Raw genomic sequence first — 14987 nt, forward strand, 5'->3', positions numbered from 1 at the left:
TGAGCTGAAGGCAAACGTTTAACTGAGCCACCCAGGCGCCCCTAAGATCAAGTCTGTTTAAGGAAAGTGATCAGAGCGTCTTCATCTGTCAGAGAGCTGCTTTATTTCAGTGATGTCCAGTTGGTTCGGTTTGGACAGGGCCCTTCCCCTCCAGTAATAAACTTGGTGGCTCCCTGGTGACTTGGAACATGTCTGTCTTGCAGCCACAGTCCCAGCCTGCAGTCTCTCTGCATTTGCAGCCTGGCCTACACAGAAGCAGGGCAGACAGTCATCAATATCATGGGCGTTGGCGTGGACACCATCGACATGGTGATGGCCGCTCAGCCCCGCAGGTAGGGCTCCCTCCGCCCTTCCCCATTTGTCTTTATGTGCCTGCATGTTCTAAGAATTCCAGTGTAAGTTACTGTGCGGTAGCTTTTTAAAGACAGTCCTGTTACCCGTAGCCTTTATATACCCTCATAGCTGCTGTGTGGACTGGCACGTAGCAAAGGGAGTTGATTGCTCCTCCTCTCTCCTAGTTTGGACTGGGGCCTCTCACAGAAGCTGTTGAACTCTGGGATTATTGTTGGAATCTAATTCATGAGAGCACATATGTTGCGAATGAAGTCATGTTGTCTGAATCAACTTTGGTTTCCGTTTGGCACCCTAGTGATGGGGCAGAGGGCCAGGGGCAGGGCCAGCTGCTGATCAAGACAGTGAAACTGGCGTTCTCCGTCACCAACAATGTTATCCGGCTGAAACCGCCTTCCAATGTTGTGTCCCCCCTGGAGCAGGCGCTCACCCAGCACGGTACGTACCGCTCCTCCGAGCGGCAGGGCTCTGCCCTCAAGGACATCCTTCGGTCTGTGTCGTTAGAGGCCGGCAGTGTTTTCTGACTAATTCCTGGAGGGGATTTGGGAATGATCACCAGCTCCCATCCTGGACTTAGAAACGAGGGCTGGAACGTCCTTCACGTCTGCCTCCTGTTGATGACAGAATAACAGTTAAGAGCCCATGTTCAGTCAGACTGCCTTCCTTCAGATTTTGGCTCTAATCGGCCGTGTTACCTTGGGCTCGTTATTAAGCAACTCTGCCTCGGGTTTCTCGTCTGTAAAATGAGGATAATAGTAGGACCTACCTTATAGGATTACGCTGGAGGTAAGATTACTGTTTGTAAATCATGGAGAGAAGTTCATAGTACGTGTTAAATACCGACTGCTGTACTCTTTGGCCGTGCACTGTTCATTTAATCCCTTTGGGGCCCTGTTACCTCACTTTTAAGTAGGTGGTTGGGTCACGTCTACGACCTATTCTACTTGGATCATTTTGGGATTTTGATAATTTTTGCATTTCAGTGCAGCTCTTCAGGATGATGTCTTTCTCTAACCTGTTAAGAGACTACCTGTTTTTTTCAAAATGTCTCTCTGCTCTTAATGAATTGGATTGGGCTGTTTACCTCCAAATCCTGCGTGTCCCCTTGGCTACTGAAAAAAAAAAAAAAAAGAATGGTATGGCCACCTGGATTTGCTCTGGCCTTCCCAAGTACTTCAGGGCCGTAAACTCCCTCACGTGTGTGAGCCTTTGTGACTAACAGCCTCTCTTAGAGCTTGACGTAGGCACACTTGATGGCTAACCTGTTTCCTGTGCTTCTGCAGGCGCCCATGGGAACAACCTCATTGCTGTTCTTGCCAAATACATCTACCACAAACACGATCCTGCTTTGCCGCGTCTTGCCATCCAGCTGCTGAAACGTCTGGCCACGGTATGTTCCCACTTACCAGCCAAGCCCCAGAAAGCTGACTTCGTGCTTCAGGCCACGCCTGCCTTCTTTCAAGAGAAACAGCTAACTTGGACTTCTCTGACTTTTAAAGATTTTGTTTATTTATTTGTGAGAGCAAGCATGCCCGTTTGTGCATGAGCCAGGATGTAGGGGGGACAGAGGGAGAAGGAGAATCCCAAGGAGGCTCCGTGCCCAGCATGGAGCCTGATGCGGGGCTCGATCCCATGACCCTGAGATCACGACCTGAGCTGAAATCAAGAGTCAGACACTTAACCAACTGAGCCACGCAGGCACCCCAAGACTTCTCTGACGTTTAAAGTGACGTAGTCATACACACAACACACAAATTGTGTTTTCATGCACACCACACATAAATGGTGTTTTATGAGGGTTTGTTTCCTGATTATGAAAGACATGCGTATTTATTTTAAAATATTGAAACGTTGCAGATAAATGTGACGTAGAAAATTAAGGTCCGCTATGATCTCTTCATTCCACGAATCCCTAGGAGCAGATTGGTATGCATTGCTCCTGATTTTTTTTTTCCTTAAGAGACTGAGAGAGAGAGAGAGACGGGGCAGAGAGAGAATCTTTTTTTTTTTTTTTAAGATTTTATTTATTTATTTGACAGAGATAGAGACAGCCAGCGAGAGAGGGAACACAAGCAGGGGGAGTGGGAGAGGAAGAAGCAGGCTCATAGCAGAGGAGCCCGATGTGGGGCTCGATCCCATAACGCCGGGATCACGCCCTGAGCCGAAGGCAGACGCCCAACCGCTGTGCCACCCAGGCGCCCCCAGAGAGAGAATCTTAAGCAGATTTCATGCCCAGTGCGGGCTCCAGTGTGGGGCTCGATTTTACAACCCTGATATTGTGACCTGAGCTGAAACCAAGAGTCAGTCGCTCAACAGACTGAGCCTCCCAGGCAGATTTCTTTTTATCTGTGCTTAGGTATTAAAGGATGTTTGGTGTGTTCTTTTGTTCTTTACAAAAGTAGAATCGCCCCATACGTACTGTTTTATGACTAGCTTTTCTCACGGAACACCAGATCTTGTAGTCTTTCCACGTGGGCACATTTGGGCTACTTTATTGTCTTTGATGCTTACATGGTATGCCCCAGAATGGATGCATCCTAATTGATTTGGGCTATTTTTTTATCTTTCACTATTACAGGCAGTGCTGCGGGACTATTGTCCACAGAGTTCCATAAACTTCTGTTTTCAGTTCCTAAAGATTAGGTATTAGTGAACATCTTAAATTTTTTAGACATTTCTAAATTGTCCTCTAAAAAGGATTGTTACAGTTTATGCTTTTTTTCTTTTCTAAACATAATCGTGGGGCTTGAACCCACGGCTCCGAGATCAGGAGTCGCACGCTCCACGTGCTGAGCCGGCCCGGCGGCCCGACGCTTTGAACTCCTAACACCAAATCTCGTATCCCTGCCACAGTGGCCCCATCACTTTCTTCATCTTTGCCAATCTAATAGGCAAATCAGTATCGTCTCATTTTTTACCTTGCATTTCTTGAACCACGAGAGAGGTTGTGCATGTTTTTATGTTGGTCGCTATTTCTTCTGTGAATTGTTGGGCACTTCGTGCTGTAGTTTGACACATTGTCCCTTCTAACCTGGAGCTATCCATCTGGATGTTTCCCTTTCCGCGCGTTTTCTGTGAGTTCTCCAGTACCCTTCTGCAGGAGCTTGTCGAGGTTTTTCTAAAAGTAGGCTCTACGTCTGTGTGTCTGGTCTCCACCAGGTGGCCCCGATGTCGGTGTACGCCTGCCTGGGCAACGATGCGGCTGCCATTCGAGATGCCTTCCTGACCCGACTGCAGAGCAAGATTGAGGACATGCGCATCAAAGTCATGATTCTGGAGTTCCTCACGGTTGCGGTGGAGACTCAGCCAGGCCTCATTGAACTGTTTCTGAATCTGGAGGTGAAGGATGGCAGTGATGGCTCCAAGGTGAGCCCGCGCCTGGGACGAAGCTGGGAGGCGGCTCCCTGGGAGGTGGGTGCGGGCCCCACGGGTGTGCTTGCCGGTGGCGGCTGAGGGACTGAACTCTTGCTCGGCCCTCTCGCAGGAATTCAGCCTTGGGGCTTGGAGCTGCCTCCACGCGGTGCTGGAGCTGATCGATTCGCAGCAGCAGGACCGCTACTGGTGTCCGCCCCTGCTGCATCGGGCGGCCATTGCCTTTCTGCACGCCCTGTGGCAGGACCGGCGGGACAGTGCCATGCTGGTCCTTAGAACCAAGTGAGTCTGACTCTGGGAGGGATTTCCTTCCAAGGCTTGTGTCTGCAAAATGGGAGTAATAGTAGTTTCTACTTTCGAGGTTTGTTGTGACAGCTCACTCAGCAGCCGCATAAGAAGCGCTTAGTGCCTGGTTCATTGTGCGGGAGCGTGACTCTTAGTCGTTCTCTGCTGCCGCCGCCAGCAAGTATCATCTTTACCCGAAGGCAGAGACGTGTTTATTTTAGGGTGCCCTCCTTTTCCTGCCTTGTGTGTTCTTCCCTTTCGCCAACCCCTTCAAAACCATTGTTCTCGAGAAATAGTAGCTTCAGATGAGAGTGACTTGCTCAAGCCCTTGAACTGAATGAAACTCCTCCTCTTCTCCAGGACCCAGTTTGCACAAAGGGAAGGGACATTTGAAAGGCTGACCACGGGAGTCTGCGTCCTTATTCCCTCCCCACTGTCTTTGTGGGGCTGTGGGAAATGCACGGCGGCACAAATCATGACAATTTTTTTGGTCAACTCTAAACATACGTACAATTGTGTTTCTTAACAAGAAAACATGGTTTTATCTGTGGAACCCGTTACATTTATGTAGGAGCAGGTGACCCATGAGACACATGTTAGGACTGAGACGGGTACAGTATAGACAAGTAACCAGCTGAGGCGGGTGGACAGAACTTCAGGAAGTCCTGCATGAGAGAAAGTATGATTTCCAAATGTATTTTCCTTGCAGACCCAAGTTTTGGGAGAATTTAACCAGTCCACTGTTTGGAACCCTTTCTCCTCCCTCAGAAACCTCTGAGGTAAGCCGGGGTGAAGGGTGGGACGGGCGGAGAGTCTCTGGGAGGACAGGCTGGGAGGTGAGACTGAGGTGTAGGAAATGATACGTCCCCTCATTAAGCAACAAGAGTGTTTTCTTCACTGGAAACTTCTTTCTCAGAGGTGTGCTTGCTTCCTCTCCTTTTGATATCTTGCTTGGGAAGGAAAGCGGCATGGCCTGCTCTGCGTTGACGGCTCTGTGGTCTTCTCCACTCACTTGGAGACCCTGTGGACCCCACATTGCAGATGCCCACCTGCATCTGCAGAGATTGGGCTTCCTTGTTTTCTAAGTATCAGGTCCCTGCTCTGTTCCGTCATGGGGGACACCAGGGAATAGGTTCTCCTCCTGATTGGTGTCTGCTCTGCTCTCCCCCTTCACAGCCCAGCATCCTGGAAACCTGTGCCCTCATCATGAAGATAATTTGCTTGGAGATATACTATGTAGTTAAGTGAGTCCTTTCCCCTTTTGAGATTTTAATTTAAGGTTTGGGTGAGGGGTGCGTGGTGGCCTGCCACTGGGTGCGTGGCTCTTTGAGCCAAGGCAGAGGAGAGAGCTGGTTTGGAGCCATTTATGGAGGGCCACTGAGTTGTGTCCCTGGCCAGTCCATTGATGGCATTTATGATTGTCAGAGAGAGTTATTGTGAAGCAAACTCCATGTGCCTGGGATTTCATGGAGGAGGAATCCTGGAAAAGGCCTCAACCTAACCCATTATGTTGAGCAAGAAGTATGAGCCCCACACAGTGGAGGTGACCGGAGCCGTCTGCCTTTAAGCCCAAGTGAGGTCGCTTTCTCTGCCTCGACAAGGGTCTGTGCCCATTACATTTCCGTCTGCTTTCAAAACCTAACTGTAGGCTTTGTTTTTTCTTGACACCCTAGGGGCTCATTAGATCAGTCATTAAAAGATACGCTTAAGAAATTTTCCAGCGAGAAACGCTTTGCCTACTGGTCAGGATACGTCAAGTCATTGGCCGTGCACACAGCCGACACGGAGGGCAGCAGCTGCACCTGCCTCGTGGAGTATCAGATGCTGGTGTCTGCCTGGAGGATGCTGCTCATCATTGCCACCAGTCACGTAAGAGCCTCGTGGAGTGGTTTTCACTGGGTACCCTAGCAGCCGGCTGCCGGGATGCCTTACGGATACAGCCCCTTGGGATGAAGGATGAACCAGGGATATTCCCTGAGAGTTCAGATGTGACAGTTCTGTGCCGATAGACGGGGGGCTTCTGTGGGCTGCTCAGGGTGTTGGATCCAACAAGGGACCCTGAAGAAAAATGCAGAGAAGTGACTTAAAATCTCTTGCGACATTCATAAAAGCCTCCCGGAGCTGGCCTTCCGGCCCTGGATGGGTCTCAGGGGCCCCCTTCCTTCATCTGCTTCTCCTGCACGTGTCGCATCACCTGCTCGGGTGTGTGCCCTGTGCACTCTGGGTAAATATTTGCGGACTGGCCAGCAGGCAGCTGGGACAGCTGCAGCAGCACCCTCTCGAGAGAGCAGTGTGTTTTTATTGCTTCTAGAAACTGCATTTCCTGGTCTTAGAAAAAGAACAGAGGCATTGTCTATGTACTGTGTCTACTGAGAGTTGGTTTTTAGAGAGAGAGAGTTAGCATTTGAGAAGAGTCTGCGTTTTTTTCTTTGTGTGTCTGTGTGTGTGTGTGTGTGGTTTCACCCCATCGTGTTGTGTAGTGGGGACTTAGTGTTGAACTGTTCTTCCCTGGGGAATCCAGATTGATATCTTGACTTCATGAATAACTTGGGCTTGACGGATGTCCCTTGTTCCAAACATGCTCTTGTATCTTCCATGGGTGACTCGTTCCCTGTGCCAGGCTGCCCATGACCTTGGGACGTTGCTGTGTCACTATGGGTGCAGCCCCGGAGACTGCAGACACTGCAGAGGGCAAGGTGGTCTTTGGGGAACGCTCAGTTCCTGCGCGGGTAGCCTGTGTGTCACCTGCCTTTAGGCCCTAGCTGGGAGGCAGCAGCTTTTTTTTTTTTTTTAATATAAGCATAACGGACATTTAATGTTCTGTTAGTTTCAAGTGGACATCAGAATGATTCAGTATTTTTATACACTGCGAAAGGATTCCCACGATGAGTCCAGTGACCGTCCATTACCACCCAAAGTCGTGACAGTCTTCCTAATTGTGTCCCCGGGCAGTACGAGATGTACAACAGGTCTTGAATTGTAGTTCTGGAAATTCTGCCATCCTTTTTCTTTTTAGGAGAACTAGCTGATTCAGTCTAGGATATTGACCGTTTGCTTACTCATTTAACAGAAACTAGTGGAATGGTCACCACGTGTCAGGCGCCCGAGGATGCAGCAGTGAATAAGGCAGATAAGGTCTTTGATTTTGTGGAGAGTGGCCCACGAGGGAAGCAAATTGTAAACAAATTCCCAAAGAAATCTAGGTTGAGGTTGTGATAATTCACTGTGAAGGGTGCTAGGGTAGTGAGCTCTTCAGTAGGACAGGAGCCGTGAGAGAGGCCCTCTCCGAGGAGGTGATGTCCACACTGAGACCTGAATGTACCAAGGCGTTTTCCATGGTGCATTTCCGAGAACCCATGGAAAAGAGTAGTCTCGGCAAATGGTATCACATGTGCTGGGTCCAGAGTGGAAAAGGGTTGGTGTGCTGTGTTCACGCGGGAAGGAGGAGGCCAGGAGGCCGGAATGGCACGAGCACAAGTGGTAGTGATCCCGGAGTCCGTTGGACCAGATCCCGGGGCGGTCTCTTGGCCTCGTTTGTATTTCCAGAGCGCTGGGAAGGAAGCGTTTGAAGGGTCTGAGCAGAAGAGGGACGTTGTCAGGAGGAGGAGTGAACCTGATCCGATTTTGACCACATCTCAAGGTGGACAAAGAAACCACAGGGAGACAATTAATTAGGAAGACTGACTTACCAGTGACTAATTGCCTGACAGAGGCCCCTACAGTTCGTGGCTTCTGAAGTCTTGAAAGTTTTCCCCGATGCCATTTTTTCCCGTTCCCTGGTAGGCGGAGGTGATGCACCTGACGGACTCTGCGGTGCGCCGCCAGCTCTTCCTTGACGTGCTTGAGGGGACCAAAGCCTTAGTAAGTGTGTCTGGGGGAGTCCACGTTCCTTCTAGGGACAGGGTCTCCAGAGCCCTGGAGCAGCTCACGAGTGTGTAGCGGCCCAGCGGGCGGGTCATGGGGCTCCAGCGGCCTGGAAGGCCTGAGGCCGCGGTGCCACTCCGAGGGCTCTCGCCTCCGTCCCAGCCCTGTGAGCTCACTGCTGGGAAGGACAGGCATGAGGCTAAAAGGGGTCCTGTGGGCGGAGCTCAGATCTTCCAGCCCCGTGGGCTCATGGGAAACCCGACTTCTGACCAGTCTGCTATCTCGCCCCAGCTACTGGTCCCGGCCTCCGTGAGCTGCCTCCGCCTGGGCTCCATGCTCTGCACGCTGCTGCTCATCCTTCTCCGGCAGTGGAAGAGGTGAGGCTGGGCCAGGGGAGGGGCCTCCCTCTCCAGTCGCCTCCCCCTTCACTTGCCGGAAGGGGAGAAAATGGGTGTGAAACAGACTAGCTTTGCATCGCAGGGAACGGGACTGACCTAGCAAACAGAGGGGGTAAGGCAGGCTTGCCCGGTGGGCCTCCTGAGATGAAGCGGGGGCATTTGGTGGCCTTTATGTGGGGTGTGTGCTCCCTCCCTCTCTGCCCCTTATTGTTTCTAGAGAGTTAGGATCTGTGGATGAAATCCTTGGGCCCTTGACGGAGATTCTAGAAGGAGTGCTGCAGGCAGACCAGCAGCTCATGGAGAAGACCAAGGCCAAGGTGTTCTCGGCATTCATCACAGTGCTGCAGATGAAGGAGATGAGAGGTGAGGGGCAGAGGGGAGTGGGGACAGCCGTCTCCCCGTCCCACTGACAGCCGGCCTGGAGGGGCTTCATCTGGTTTTGAGCCAGATATTTCTCTGTGGTCTGTGCTGACAGTCTTGAACAAGTGTCAAGAAAACTCTTTTTCGGGGCACCTGGGTGGCTCAGTTGGTTGTGTCTGCCTTTGGCTCAGGTCATGACCCCAGGGTCCTTGGATCAAGCCCGCATCGGGCTCCCTGCCCAGCCAGGAGTCTGCTTCTCCCTCTCCCTCTGCTGCTCCCCCTGCTTGTGTTCTCTCTTTTGAAATAAATAAATAAAATCTTTAAAAACAAAACTCTTTTCCTCTCCCATCTGTCCCCTCAGCCTGGGCAGATCCCCTCCTCTCAGCACCGTACATTCTCTCCGCCCTTCTGGGGAGGGAACGTCGGTGTGCCCTGAGAACTGACATGGTGAGCATGACCGTGTCCCTCCCTGCCTGTGCTCTGCAGTGAGTGACATCCCCCAGTACTCGCAGCTGGTGCTGAACGTCTGTGAGACCCTCCAAGAAGAGGTGATCGCGCTCTTCGACCAGACCCGCCATAGTCTGGCATCGGGTGGTGCCACAGAGGACAAGGACAGCATGGAGACTGATGACTGCTCGAGGCCGCGGCACAAGGACCAGCGTGACGGGGTGAGGGAGCGCCCTGGGGAGTAGTGTGTCCTGCCCCCGCACATCCAGCAAGTGCGGTGCCAGGCCCCAGGGGTGATTAGTGAAGGAGACATGTAGTCACTGCACTTAGAGTTCGCAGCCTGGCGGAGGACGTTAACAGAGCAGAGATGACACGGAGACCTGTCAGGATTCCATCATGGCAAGTCCCGCAGGGGAGAAATACCAGGAGAACCTACAGCTTGGGGTCTCACTTAACCTAGGGACTCAGCAAGAAGCCACCCTTTCAGCTGTGACGTAAAGCATTGGTAGAGCCAGGCAGGCACAGGGAGCAGGGACGATCTGGGGGCGAGAACAGGGCTGGTGAGCCGTGGTCCCCTGGAGCCCAAAGGAGAGGCTGGGGTGAGCGAAGCTGTGTGAGGCTGGGGTGCGGGGGGGCGGGATGACCAGCGGGCCTAGCAGCATCTTTGATCTGGCTTCTAAGCGAGAGAGGAAAGGACTCAAGGAGTTAAGCAGGGGAGAGAAATGATCAGATTCGGACTCTGGGAAGATCCCCCCGGCCGCACTATAGAGGAGCGTTTTTTAAACTGGGTCATGACCTGCTACAGTGGGCCTCAAACTGAGCTCATTTGGTTACCACCAGCATTTTCCTAATGAAGCAGGATAAAGCGTACAAGAAAGTTCAGTGTGCTTTGCAGGTTGGAAGGATAGGAAAATACATCCGCGTGTGTATACGGGGACACGGTGTAGAAAGTATTTACTACTGTGCAGTCATGGTCAAAAATAAGCTGGAGAAGCCGCTGGCATGAAGAATCCATTGGAGCGGGGCCAGGAGGGTGAAGAAGGACCGTCTGGGAGGCGGGGGCAGTAGTGCTGCAAGGGGGGCGGAGGTGGGTGCCGTGAGCAGGTGTGACTCGGGAAGTTTGGTAACAGGAGAGAGAGGAGTCGAGAACCATCGCTAGGGGGTGGTTCGTTAGCAAGGATGGAGTCTCTGTGCCCTGTGAGGGGTCGCGGGAGCCCTCAAGTTGTTCGAGTCAAGCTCACTTAGACGTGTGTGACCCACGTGAGGGTGGGGATGGCCTGGCGCAGGGCTGCCTGTCGTCGTCCTCCCCTCCCCCCTGCACTGCTTTCTTCACGCTCGCCCATCTGTGCCCCTGGGCCCCGGCAGGTGTGTGTCCTGGGCCTGCACCTGGCCAAGGAGCTGTGTGAGGTGGATGAGGACGGCGACTCGTGGCTCCAGGTGACCCGCAGGCTCCCCGTCCTGCCCACCCTGTCCACCACTCTGGAGGTGAGCCTGCGCATGAAGCAGAACCTGCACTTCACCGAGGCGGCGCTGCACCTGCTCCTCGCTCTGGCCCGCACCCAGCAGGTAGGAGGCGAGCCCGGGCCGCGGGGGGCCTGCTTGCGCTGCGCGGGTGCGGCGCCGTCTGCGATGGTCCCGGGGGCTCTGGTCTGCCCTAGCGCGCCAGCTGCCCCTGGGCAGGGGGGCTGCAGGGGGCAGGTCCCGGGAGTGGTGGGGCTGGGTAAGGCCCATCGCGTTCCTGCTCTTTCCCTCCCAGGGAGCCACGGCCGTAGCTGGAGCTGGCATCACCCAGAGCATTTGTCTGCCTCTCCTGAGCGTGTACCAGCTGAGCTCCAATGGGACGGTGCAGGTGAGGGCCGTGACCCGCGGGGGCCTGGGCTGGCGCTGGACTGCAGGGGCAGTGGAAAAGCCTCCCTGTCTTTGGTCTTTTACTCGCCCAGGAAATGAGCGGCTTGTCTGATGCACTGTCGGTGTGGACTCGTCCCTGCCCCCACCCTGATTCCTAGCACGAGAAGCCCACATAGCTAGTTAGTGTCTAGAACCCAGGATTCTTACATCTCTGCTGAGTGCTCTTTCCTTGTAACCACTGGCCTGGGGCCCCTGGGGCCCTGCTGGTCACGTGGCAGTGGCCGTGGCCATTCTGGGTTTTCTCCTCCAAGCAGTCCGGCTGCCCTAGCTGCTGTGTCGCAAGGAGGCCCTGATGTGCCTGTCAGCTGGAGTCACTGGTGTGTGTCCCCGTCTTGTCTGCTGTTTGTGTCTTAGACACCTAGCACCTCTCGGAAGTCCGTGGATGCCCCCTCTTGGCCGGGGGTCTATCGCCTCTCCATGTGTTTGATGGAGCGGCTCCTGAAAACGCTGCGCTACAACTTCCTGACCGAGGCCCTGGACTTCGTGGGTGTTCACCAGGAGCGGACCTTACAGGTACGGGGCTGCCGGCATCGTCTGGGGGGGCTTGGGGTAATACGGGGGTCTGGGCCATTCAGGACCATTCAGAAACTTCTTAGCCGAGATGCGGGTTGTGCCAGCACCGCTGCGTTTGTGGGCTCAGGACCTGTCCTCCCAGCAGAAGGGCAGGAGCAGGTGGGTCAGGTCCCTGATTCAGCCCGTCCTCCCCATCTGTCCCCTCCCAGTGCCTCAGTGCGGTGAGGACAGTGCAGAGCCTGGCCTGCCTGGAGGAGGCCGACCACACGGTGGGCTTCATTCTGCAGCTCTCCAACTTCATGAAGGAGTGGCACTTCCACCTGCCTCAGCTGATGCGGGACGTGCAGGTGGGACCTCGGACCTGGTTCCTGGGGTGAGGGTCTGGGGAAGTGCTTGGGTGCGGGGGCAGCGGGCACTCTGGGGCACCTCTGGGGAACTGCAGGCCCATTCCTGGGACGTGGGCATTTCGCTCAGCGAATACACGCTTTGGTTTCTTCGTGTTGCTTTCTCTGAAGCTGAAGTTTTTTTCCAGAGTAAAGGGCAGCCCTGCAGCTTAAGATCTTGGCTCAGTTGGAGACGATAGGCCAACGGAGCAGGGGGTAGGGAAGGTAGGGAAAGAACGGGTCCTGGAGTCAGACAGGCACCTGTCATTTGTCTGACCTTGGTCAGGTCACTTCACGGTCTCTGAGCCTTTTTCTTCTGTAAGATGGGAAAATGATCCCCATCTTCTTTCTTTTTTAAAAAAAAAAAGTTTAAGCAATCTCTGTACCCAGCGTGGGGCTCGAACTCACGACCCTGAGATCTAGAGCCACGTGCTCTACCAACTGAGGCAGCCGGGCACCCCTCCCCATCTCAGTTCTTCAGTTAGGACCCATCGTATGTGCTAGGCCTTGAGCTGGGGCCCAGGGAAACCTCCCAGGCCCCTCTTGCCCCAGGTCGTAGGCAGGTGTCCTTAGTGGCTGTAAGATCCGCAGCCCGAGAACGTGGGAGGTGAGCCCCGCAGGCGCTCAGAGATGGAGGAAGCGCAGCACTGGGCTGCTGCTGAGTGCCCCCCGCCTCGGCCCCATGTCCGCTGCAGGTGAGCCTGGGTTACCTGTGCCAGGCCTGCGCCTCCCTCCTGCACAGCCGCAAGATGCTGCAGCACTGCTTACAGGTGAGCCCCCCACCCCCACCCCTGCTGGCTGCGGCCTCGCCCCGGCGTCTCGTGGTTCCACCTCTGTTTCTGTCTCCCTCAGAGCAAAAATGGGGACGGGCTCCCCTCAGCTGTTGCCCCCCGAGTTCAGCGGCTCCCCACTGCTGCCCCGGCTCCCCCCTCCTGCCCCTCCACCAAGCAGCCCAGCGCTGACGCGGAGGCCTCAGAGCAGCGGGCCTTACGCACAGTCCAGTACGGGCTCCTCAGGATCCTCAGCAGGACCCTGGCGGCCCTGCGCCACTTCACCCCCGACGTCTGCCAGATCCTCCTGGACCAGGTACCGGCCGCGCCGGCCCTCCCGCACCCGGCTCTGCGCCAGGAGCTGTCCGGGCTCCTGGCGGGGCTCCGCATGGCTCCCATCTTGCCTTGCAGTCCTTGGACCTCGCTGAATACAACTTCCTGTTTGCCCTGAGCTTTACCACGCCCACCTTTGACTCTGAAGTGGCCCCCTCCTTCGGGACCCTTCTGGCCACAGTGAACGTGGCCCTCAACATGCTTGGAGAGGTAAGTTGGGGGCCGTCAGACTCCGGCCCTTCCAGCCTTCCAGGCTTCCTCCCGGTCTCCCACTGCCTGACTGTGGCCTCAAGCCCGTTATGAGCCCTCCCGAGCCTGTTCCTCTTCCCGAACGAACGTGACAGCCTGCCTGGGCCCAAGTGAGGTAGCAGACCGCTGCTTAGCGCAGGACCTGCCGGGAGGAGGCTCACAGTGAGTCACACCTGTTACTGTTACCTTTTTTTTTTTTACCCCGTTTCTCTTCCTCCAGCTGGACAAGAAAAAGGAGCCCCTCACCCAGGCTGTGGGGCTCAGCACACAAGCGGAAGGGACCAGGACGCTGAAGTAAGAAAAGCCCTCCTGGGCTTCAAGCTGGGGTCAGGGCCGCTGTGGGTCAGCCATCCCGTTGGCTCGGCGCCGTTCCTGCCGCTGGCCCGCTTGGCCCCCTGCGACAGAGCCTGCCCTGCCCTCTCCCCAGGTCCCTCCTGATGTTCACCATGGAGAACTGCTTCTACCTGCTCATCTCCCAGGCCGTGCGCTACCTTAGGGACCCGGCTGTGCACCCCCGGGACAAGCAGCGGATGAAGCAGGAGCTCAGCTCGGAGTTGGTACAGACGGATAGTGGGCTCAGACTAGAGGGGGGTGGCTGATGGGGACAAGCCCGTGGGGTCCCACCCGGACCCCCACCTCCCAGGGCCAGCCGAGGGCCCAGGGCTCCGGGCCTCATCTAGTACCTTTTCTCTCATAGAGCACGCTGCTCTCCAGCCTCTCCCGCTACTTCCGCCGGGGGGCCCCCAGCTCCCCTGCTGCCGGCGTCCTCCCCTCGCCTCAGGGCAAGTCCACCTCTCTCTCCAAGGCCAGCCCGGAGAGCCAGGAGCCTCTGATCCAGCTAGTGCAGGCCTTCGTGCGGCACGTGCAAAGATAGGACGGCGGCCCGCCCCCTCCACCAGCCCGCGTGGCGCCCCGGGCAGCAGGGGTGCTGCCGGCCGCCCCGCGTGGGACTGAGAGCAGCACTGTCTCCCGCCCCCCAGCAGCCCCGACTCCAGCTGCCCACCCACTGGCGTTATTTTTATAATAGATCAAGAGGTCCACAGCCAGGTGGGAGCCACGAGTCTGCTGCACTCGCGCCCTCAAGTTCAGACGTCCCAGGGGTGTGGTCGTTCCCTCAAGCGTTCCCCATTGCACCTGCCCCGGCCCCGTGGAGGCCAGGAGAGGCTGTGTGCACGGGTCTGAAGATCTGTTTTCCATGCTCTGTTCTTGCAGTTTTTGGTAATACTGTGGTCTATTTATACAAATATTAAAATACTGTTTATAGACAGACGTGCGATGTGTCTTCAGGGCCTGCGGATAAGCATCGCGCGCTCGGAGCCGAGCAGGTCTTCATGGGCCAGGCGCCCAGGAATGCAGTGCAGGTTCAGGGAAAGCAGGGTATCTACGGACGGTTGACCCGCGAACATCCCTCCGTTAACGTCTGAGGAAGTGGGGGAGCTGGGTGGACACTTGAATTTTCCCTTCCCTGGCTCGCCTGGCTCTCGTCCCCTCACCCCTGCCACACTCCATTTACCAGCTGGCCGAGCTTATCACGGGGTGTAGCTTTCCTGAAGTTCCACTCCTATTAATAGCTCCCTGCCCCTGCCTCCCTCCCTGTCCCTCCCTCAGAGGCCCGGGGGTGGGGCCTCCCGCCGCCTCAGGACCTCATCACAAGAGAGCTGGGCCTGGCTAGGGGCCTTCCCCTGAAACCTGAAGTTTCTAGAACCAGACTGACCTGGGCTAGGGTCCCCGCGCGGCCACTTGCCAGTTACGGA

The 14987-nt window shown here is 55.4% G+C and overlaps 1 protein-coding gene across 1 annotated transcript in view; it reads left to right on the plus strand.

The window, feature by feature from the left end:
- Positions 1–14500, plus strand: part of NUP188 (nucleoporin 188) — a 46404-nt gene extending 31904 nt beyond the window's left edge. The window contains exons 23-44 of the mRNA XM_026514149.4: positions 204–332; positions 650–789; positions 1635–1741; positions 3511–3717; positions 3836–4005; positions 4718–4787; positions 5185–5252; positions 5682–5877; positions 7792–7869; positions 8164–8249; positions 8488–8633; positions 9117–9298; positions 10443–10643; positions 10834–10926; positions 11340–11498; positions 11708–11845; positions 12577–12651; positions 12734–12967; positions 13063–13194; positions 13454–13527; positions 13661–13790; positions 13931–14500. Of these exons, the coding sequence (XP_026369934.1) occupies positions 204–332; positions 650–789; positions 1635–1741; positions 3511–3717; positions 3836–4005; positions 4718–4787; positions 5185–5252; positions 5682–5877; positions 7792–7869; positions 8164–8249; positions 8488–8633; positions 9117–9298; positions 10443–10643; positions 10834–10926; positions 11340–11498; positions 11708–11845; positions 12577–12651; positions 12734–12967; positions 13063–13194; positions 13454–13527; positions 13661–13790; positions 13931–14107 (2992 nt within the window). The 3' untranslated portion in view covers positions 14108–14500. The remainder of the gene's footprint in view (positions 1–203; positions 333–649; positions 790–1634; positions 1742–3510; positions 3718–3835; positions 4006–4717; positions 4788–5184; positions 5253–5681; positions 5878–7791; positions 7870–8163; positions 8250–8487; positions 8634–9116; positions 9299–10442; positions 10644–10833; positions 10927–11339; positions 11499–11707; positions 11846–12576; positions 12652–12733; positions 12968–13062; positions 13195–13453; positions 13528–13660; positions 13791–13930) is intronic.
- The last annotated feature ends 487 nt before the right edge of the window (positions 14501–14987 follow it).

This window comes from Ursus arctos, unplaced genomic scaffold (genome assembly GCF_023065955.2).
Source record: "Ursus arctos isolate Adak ecotype North America unplaced genomic scaffold, UrsArc2.0 scaffold_18, whole genome shotgun sequence".
Lineage (NCBI taxonomy): Eukaryota > Metazoa > Chordata > Mammalia > Carnivora > Ursidae > Ursus > Ursus arctos.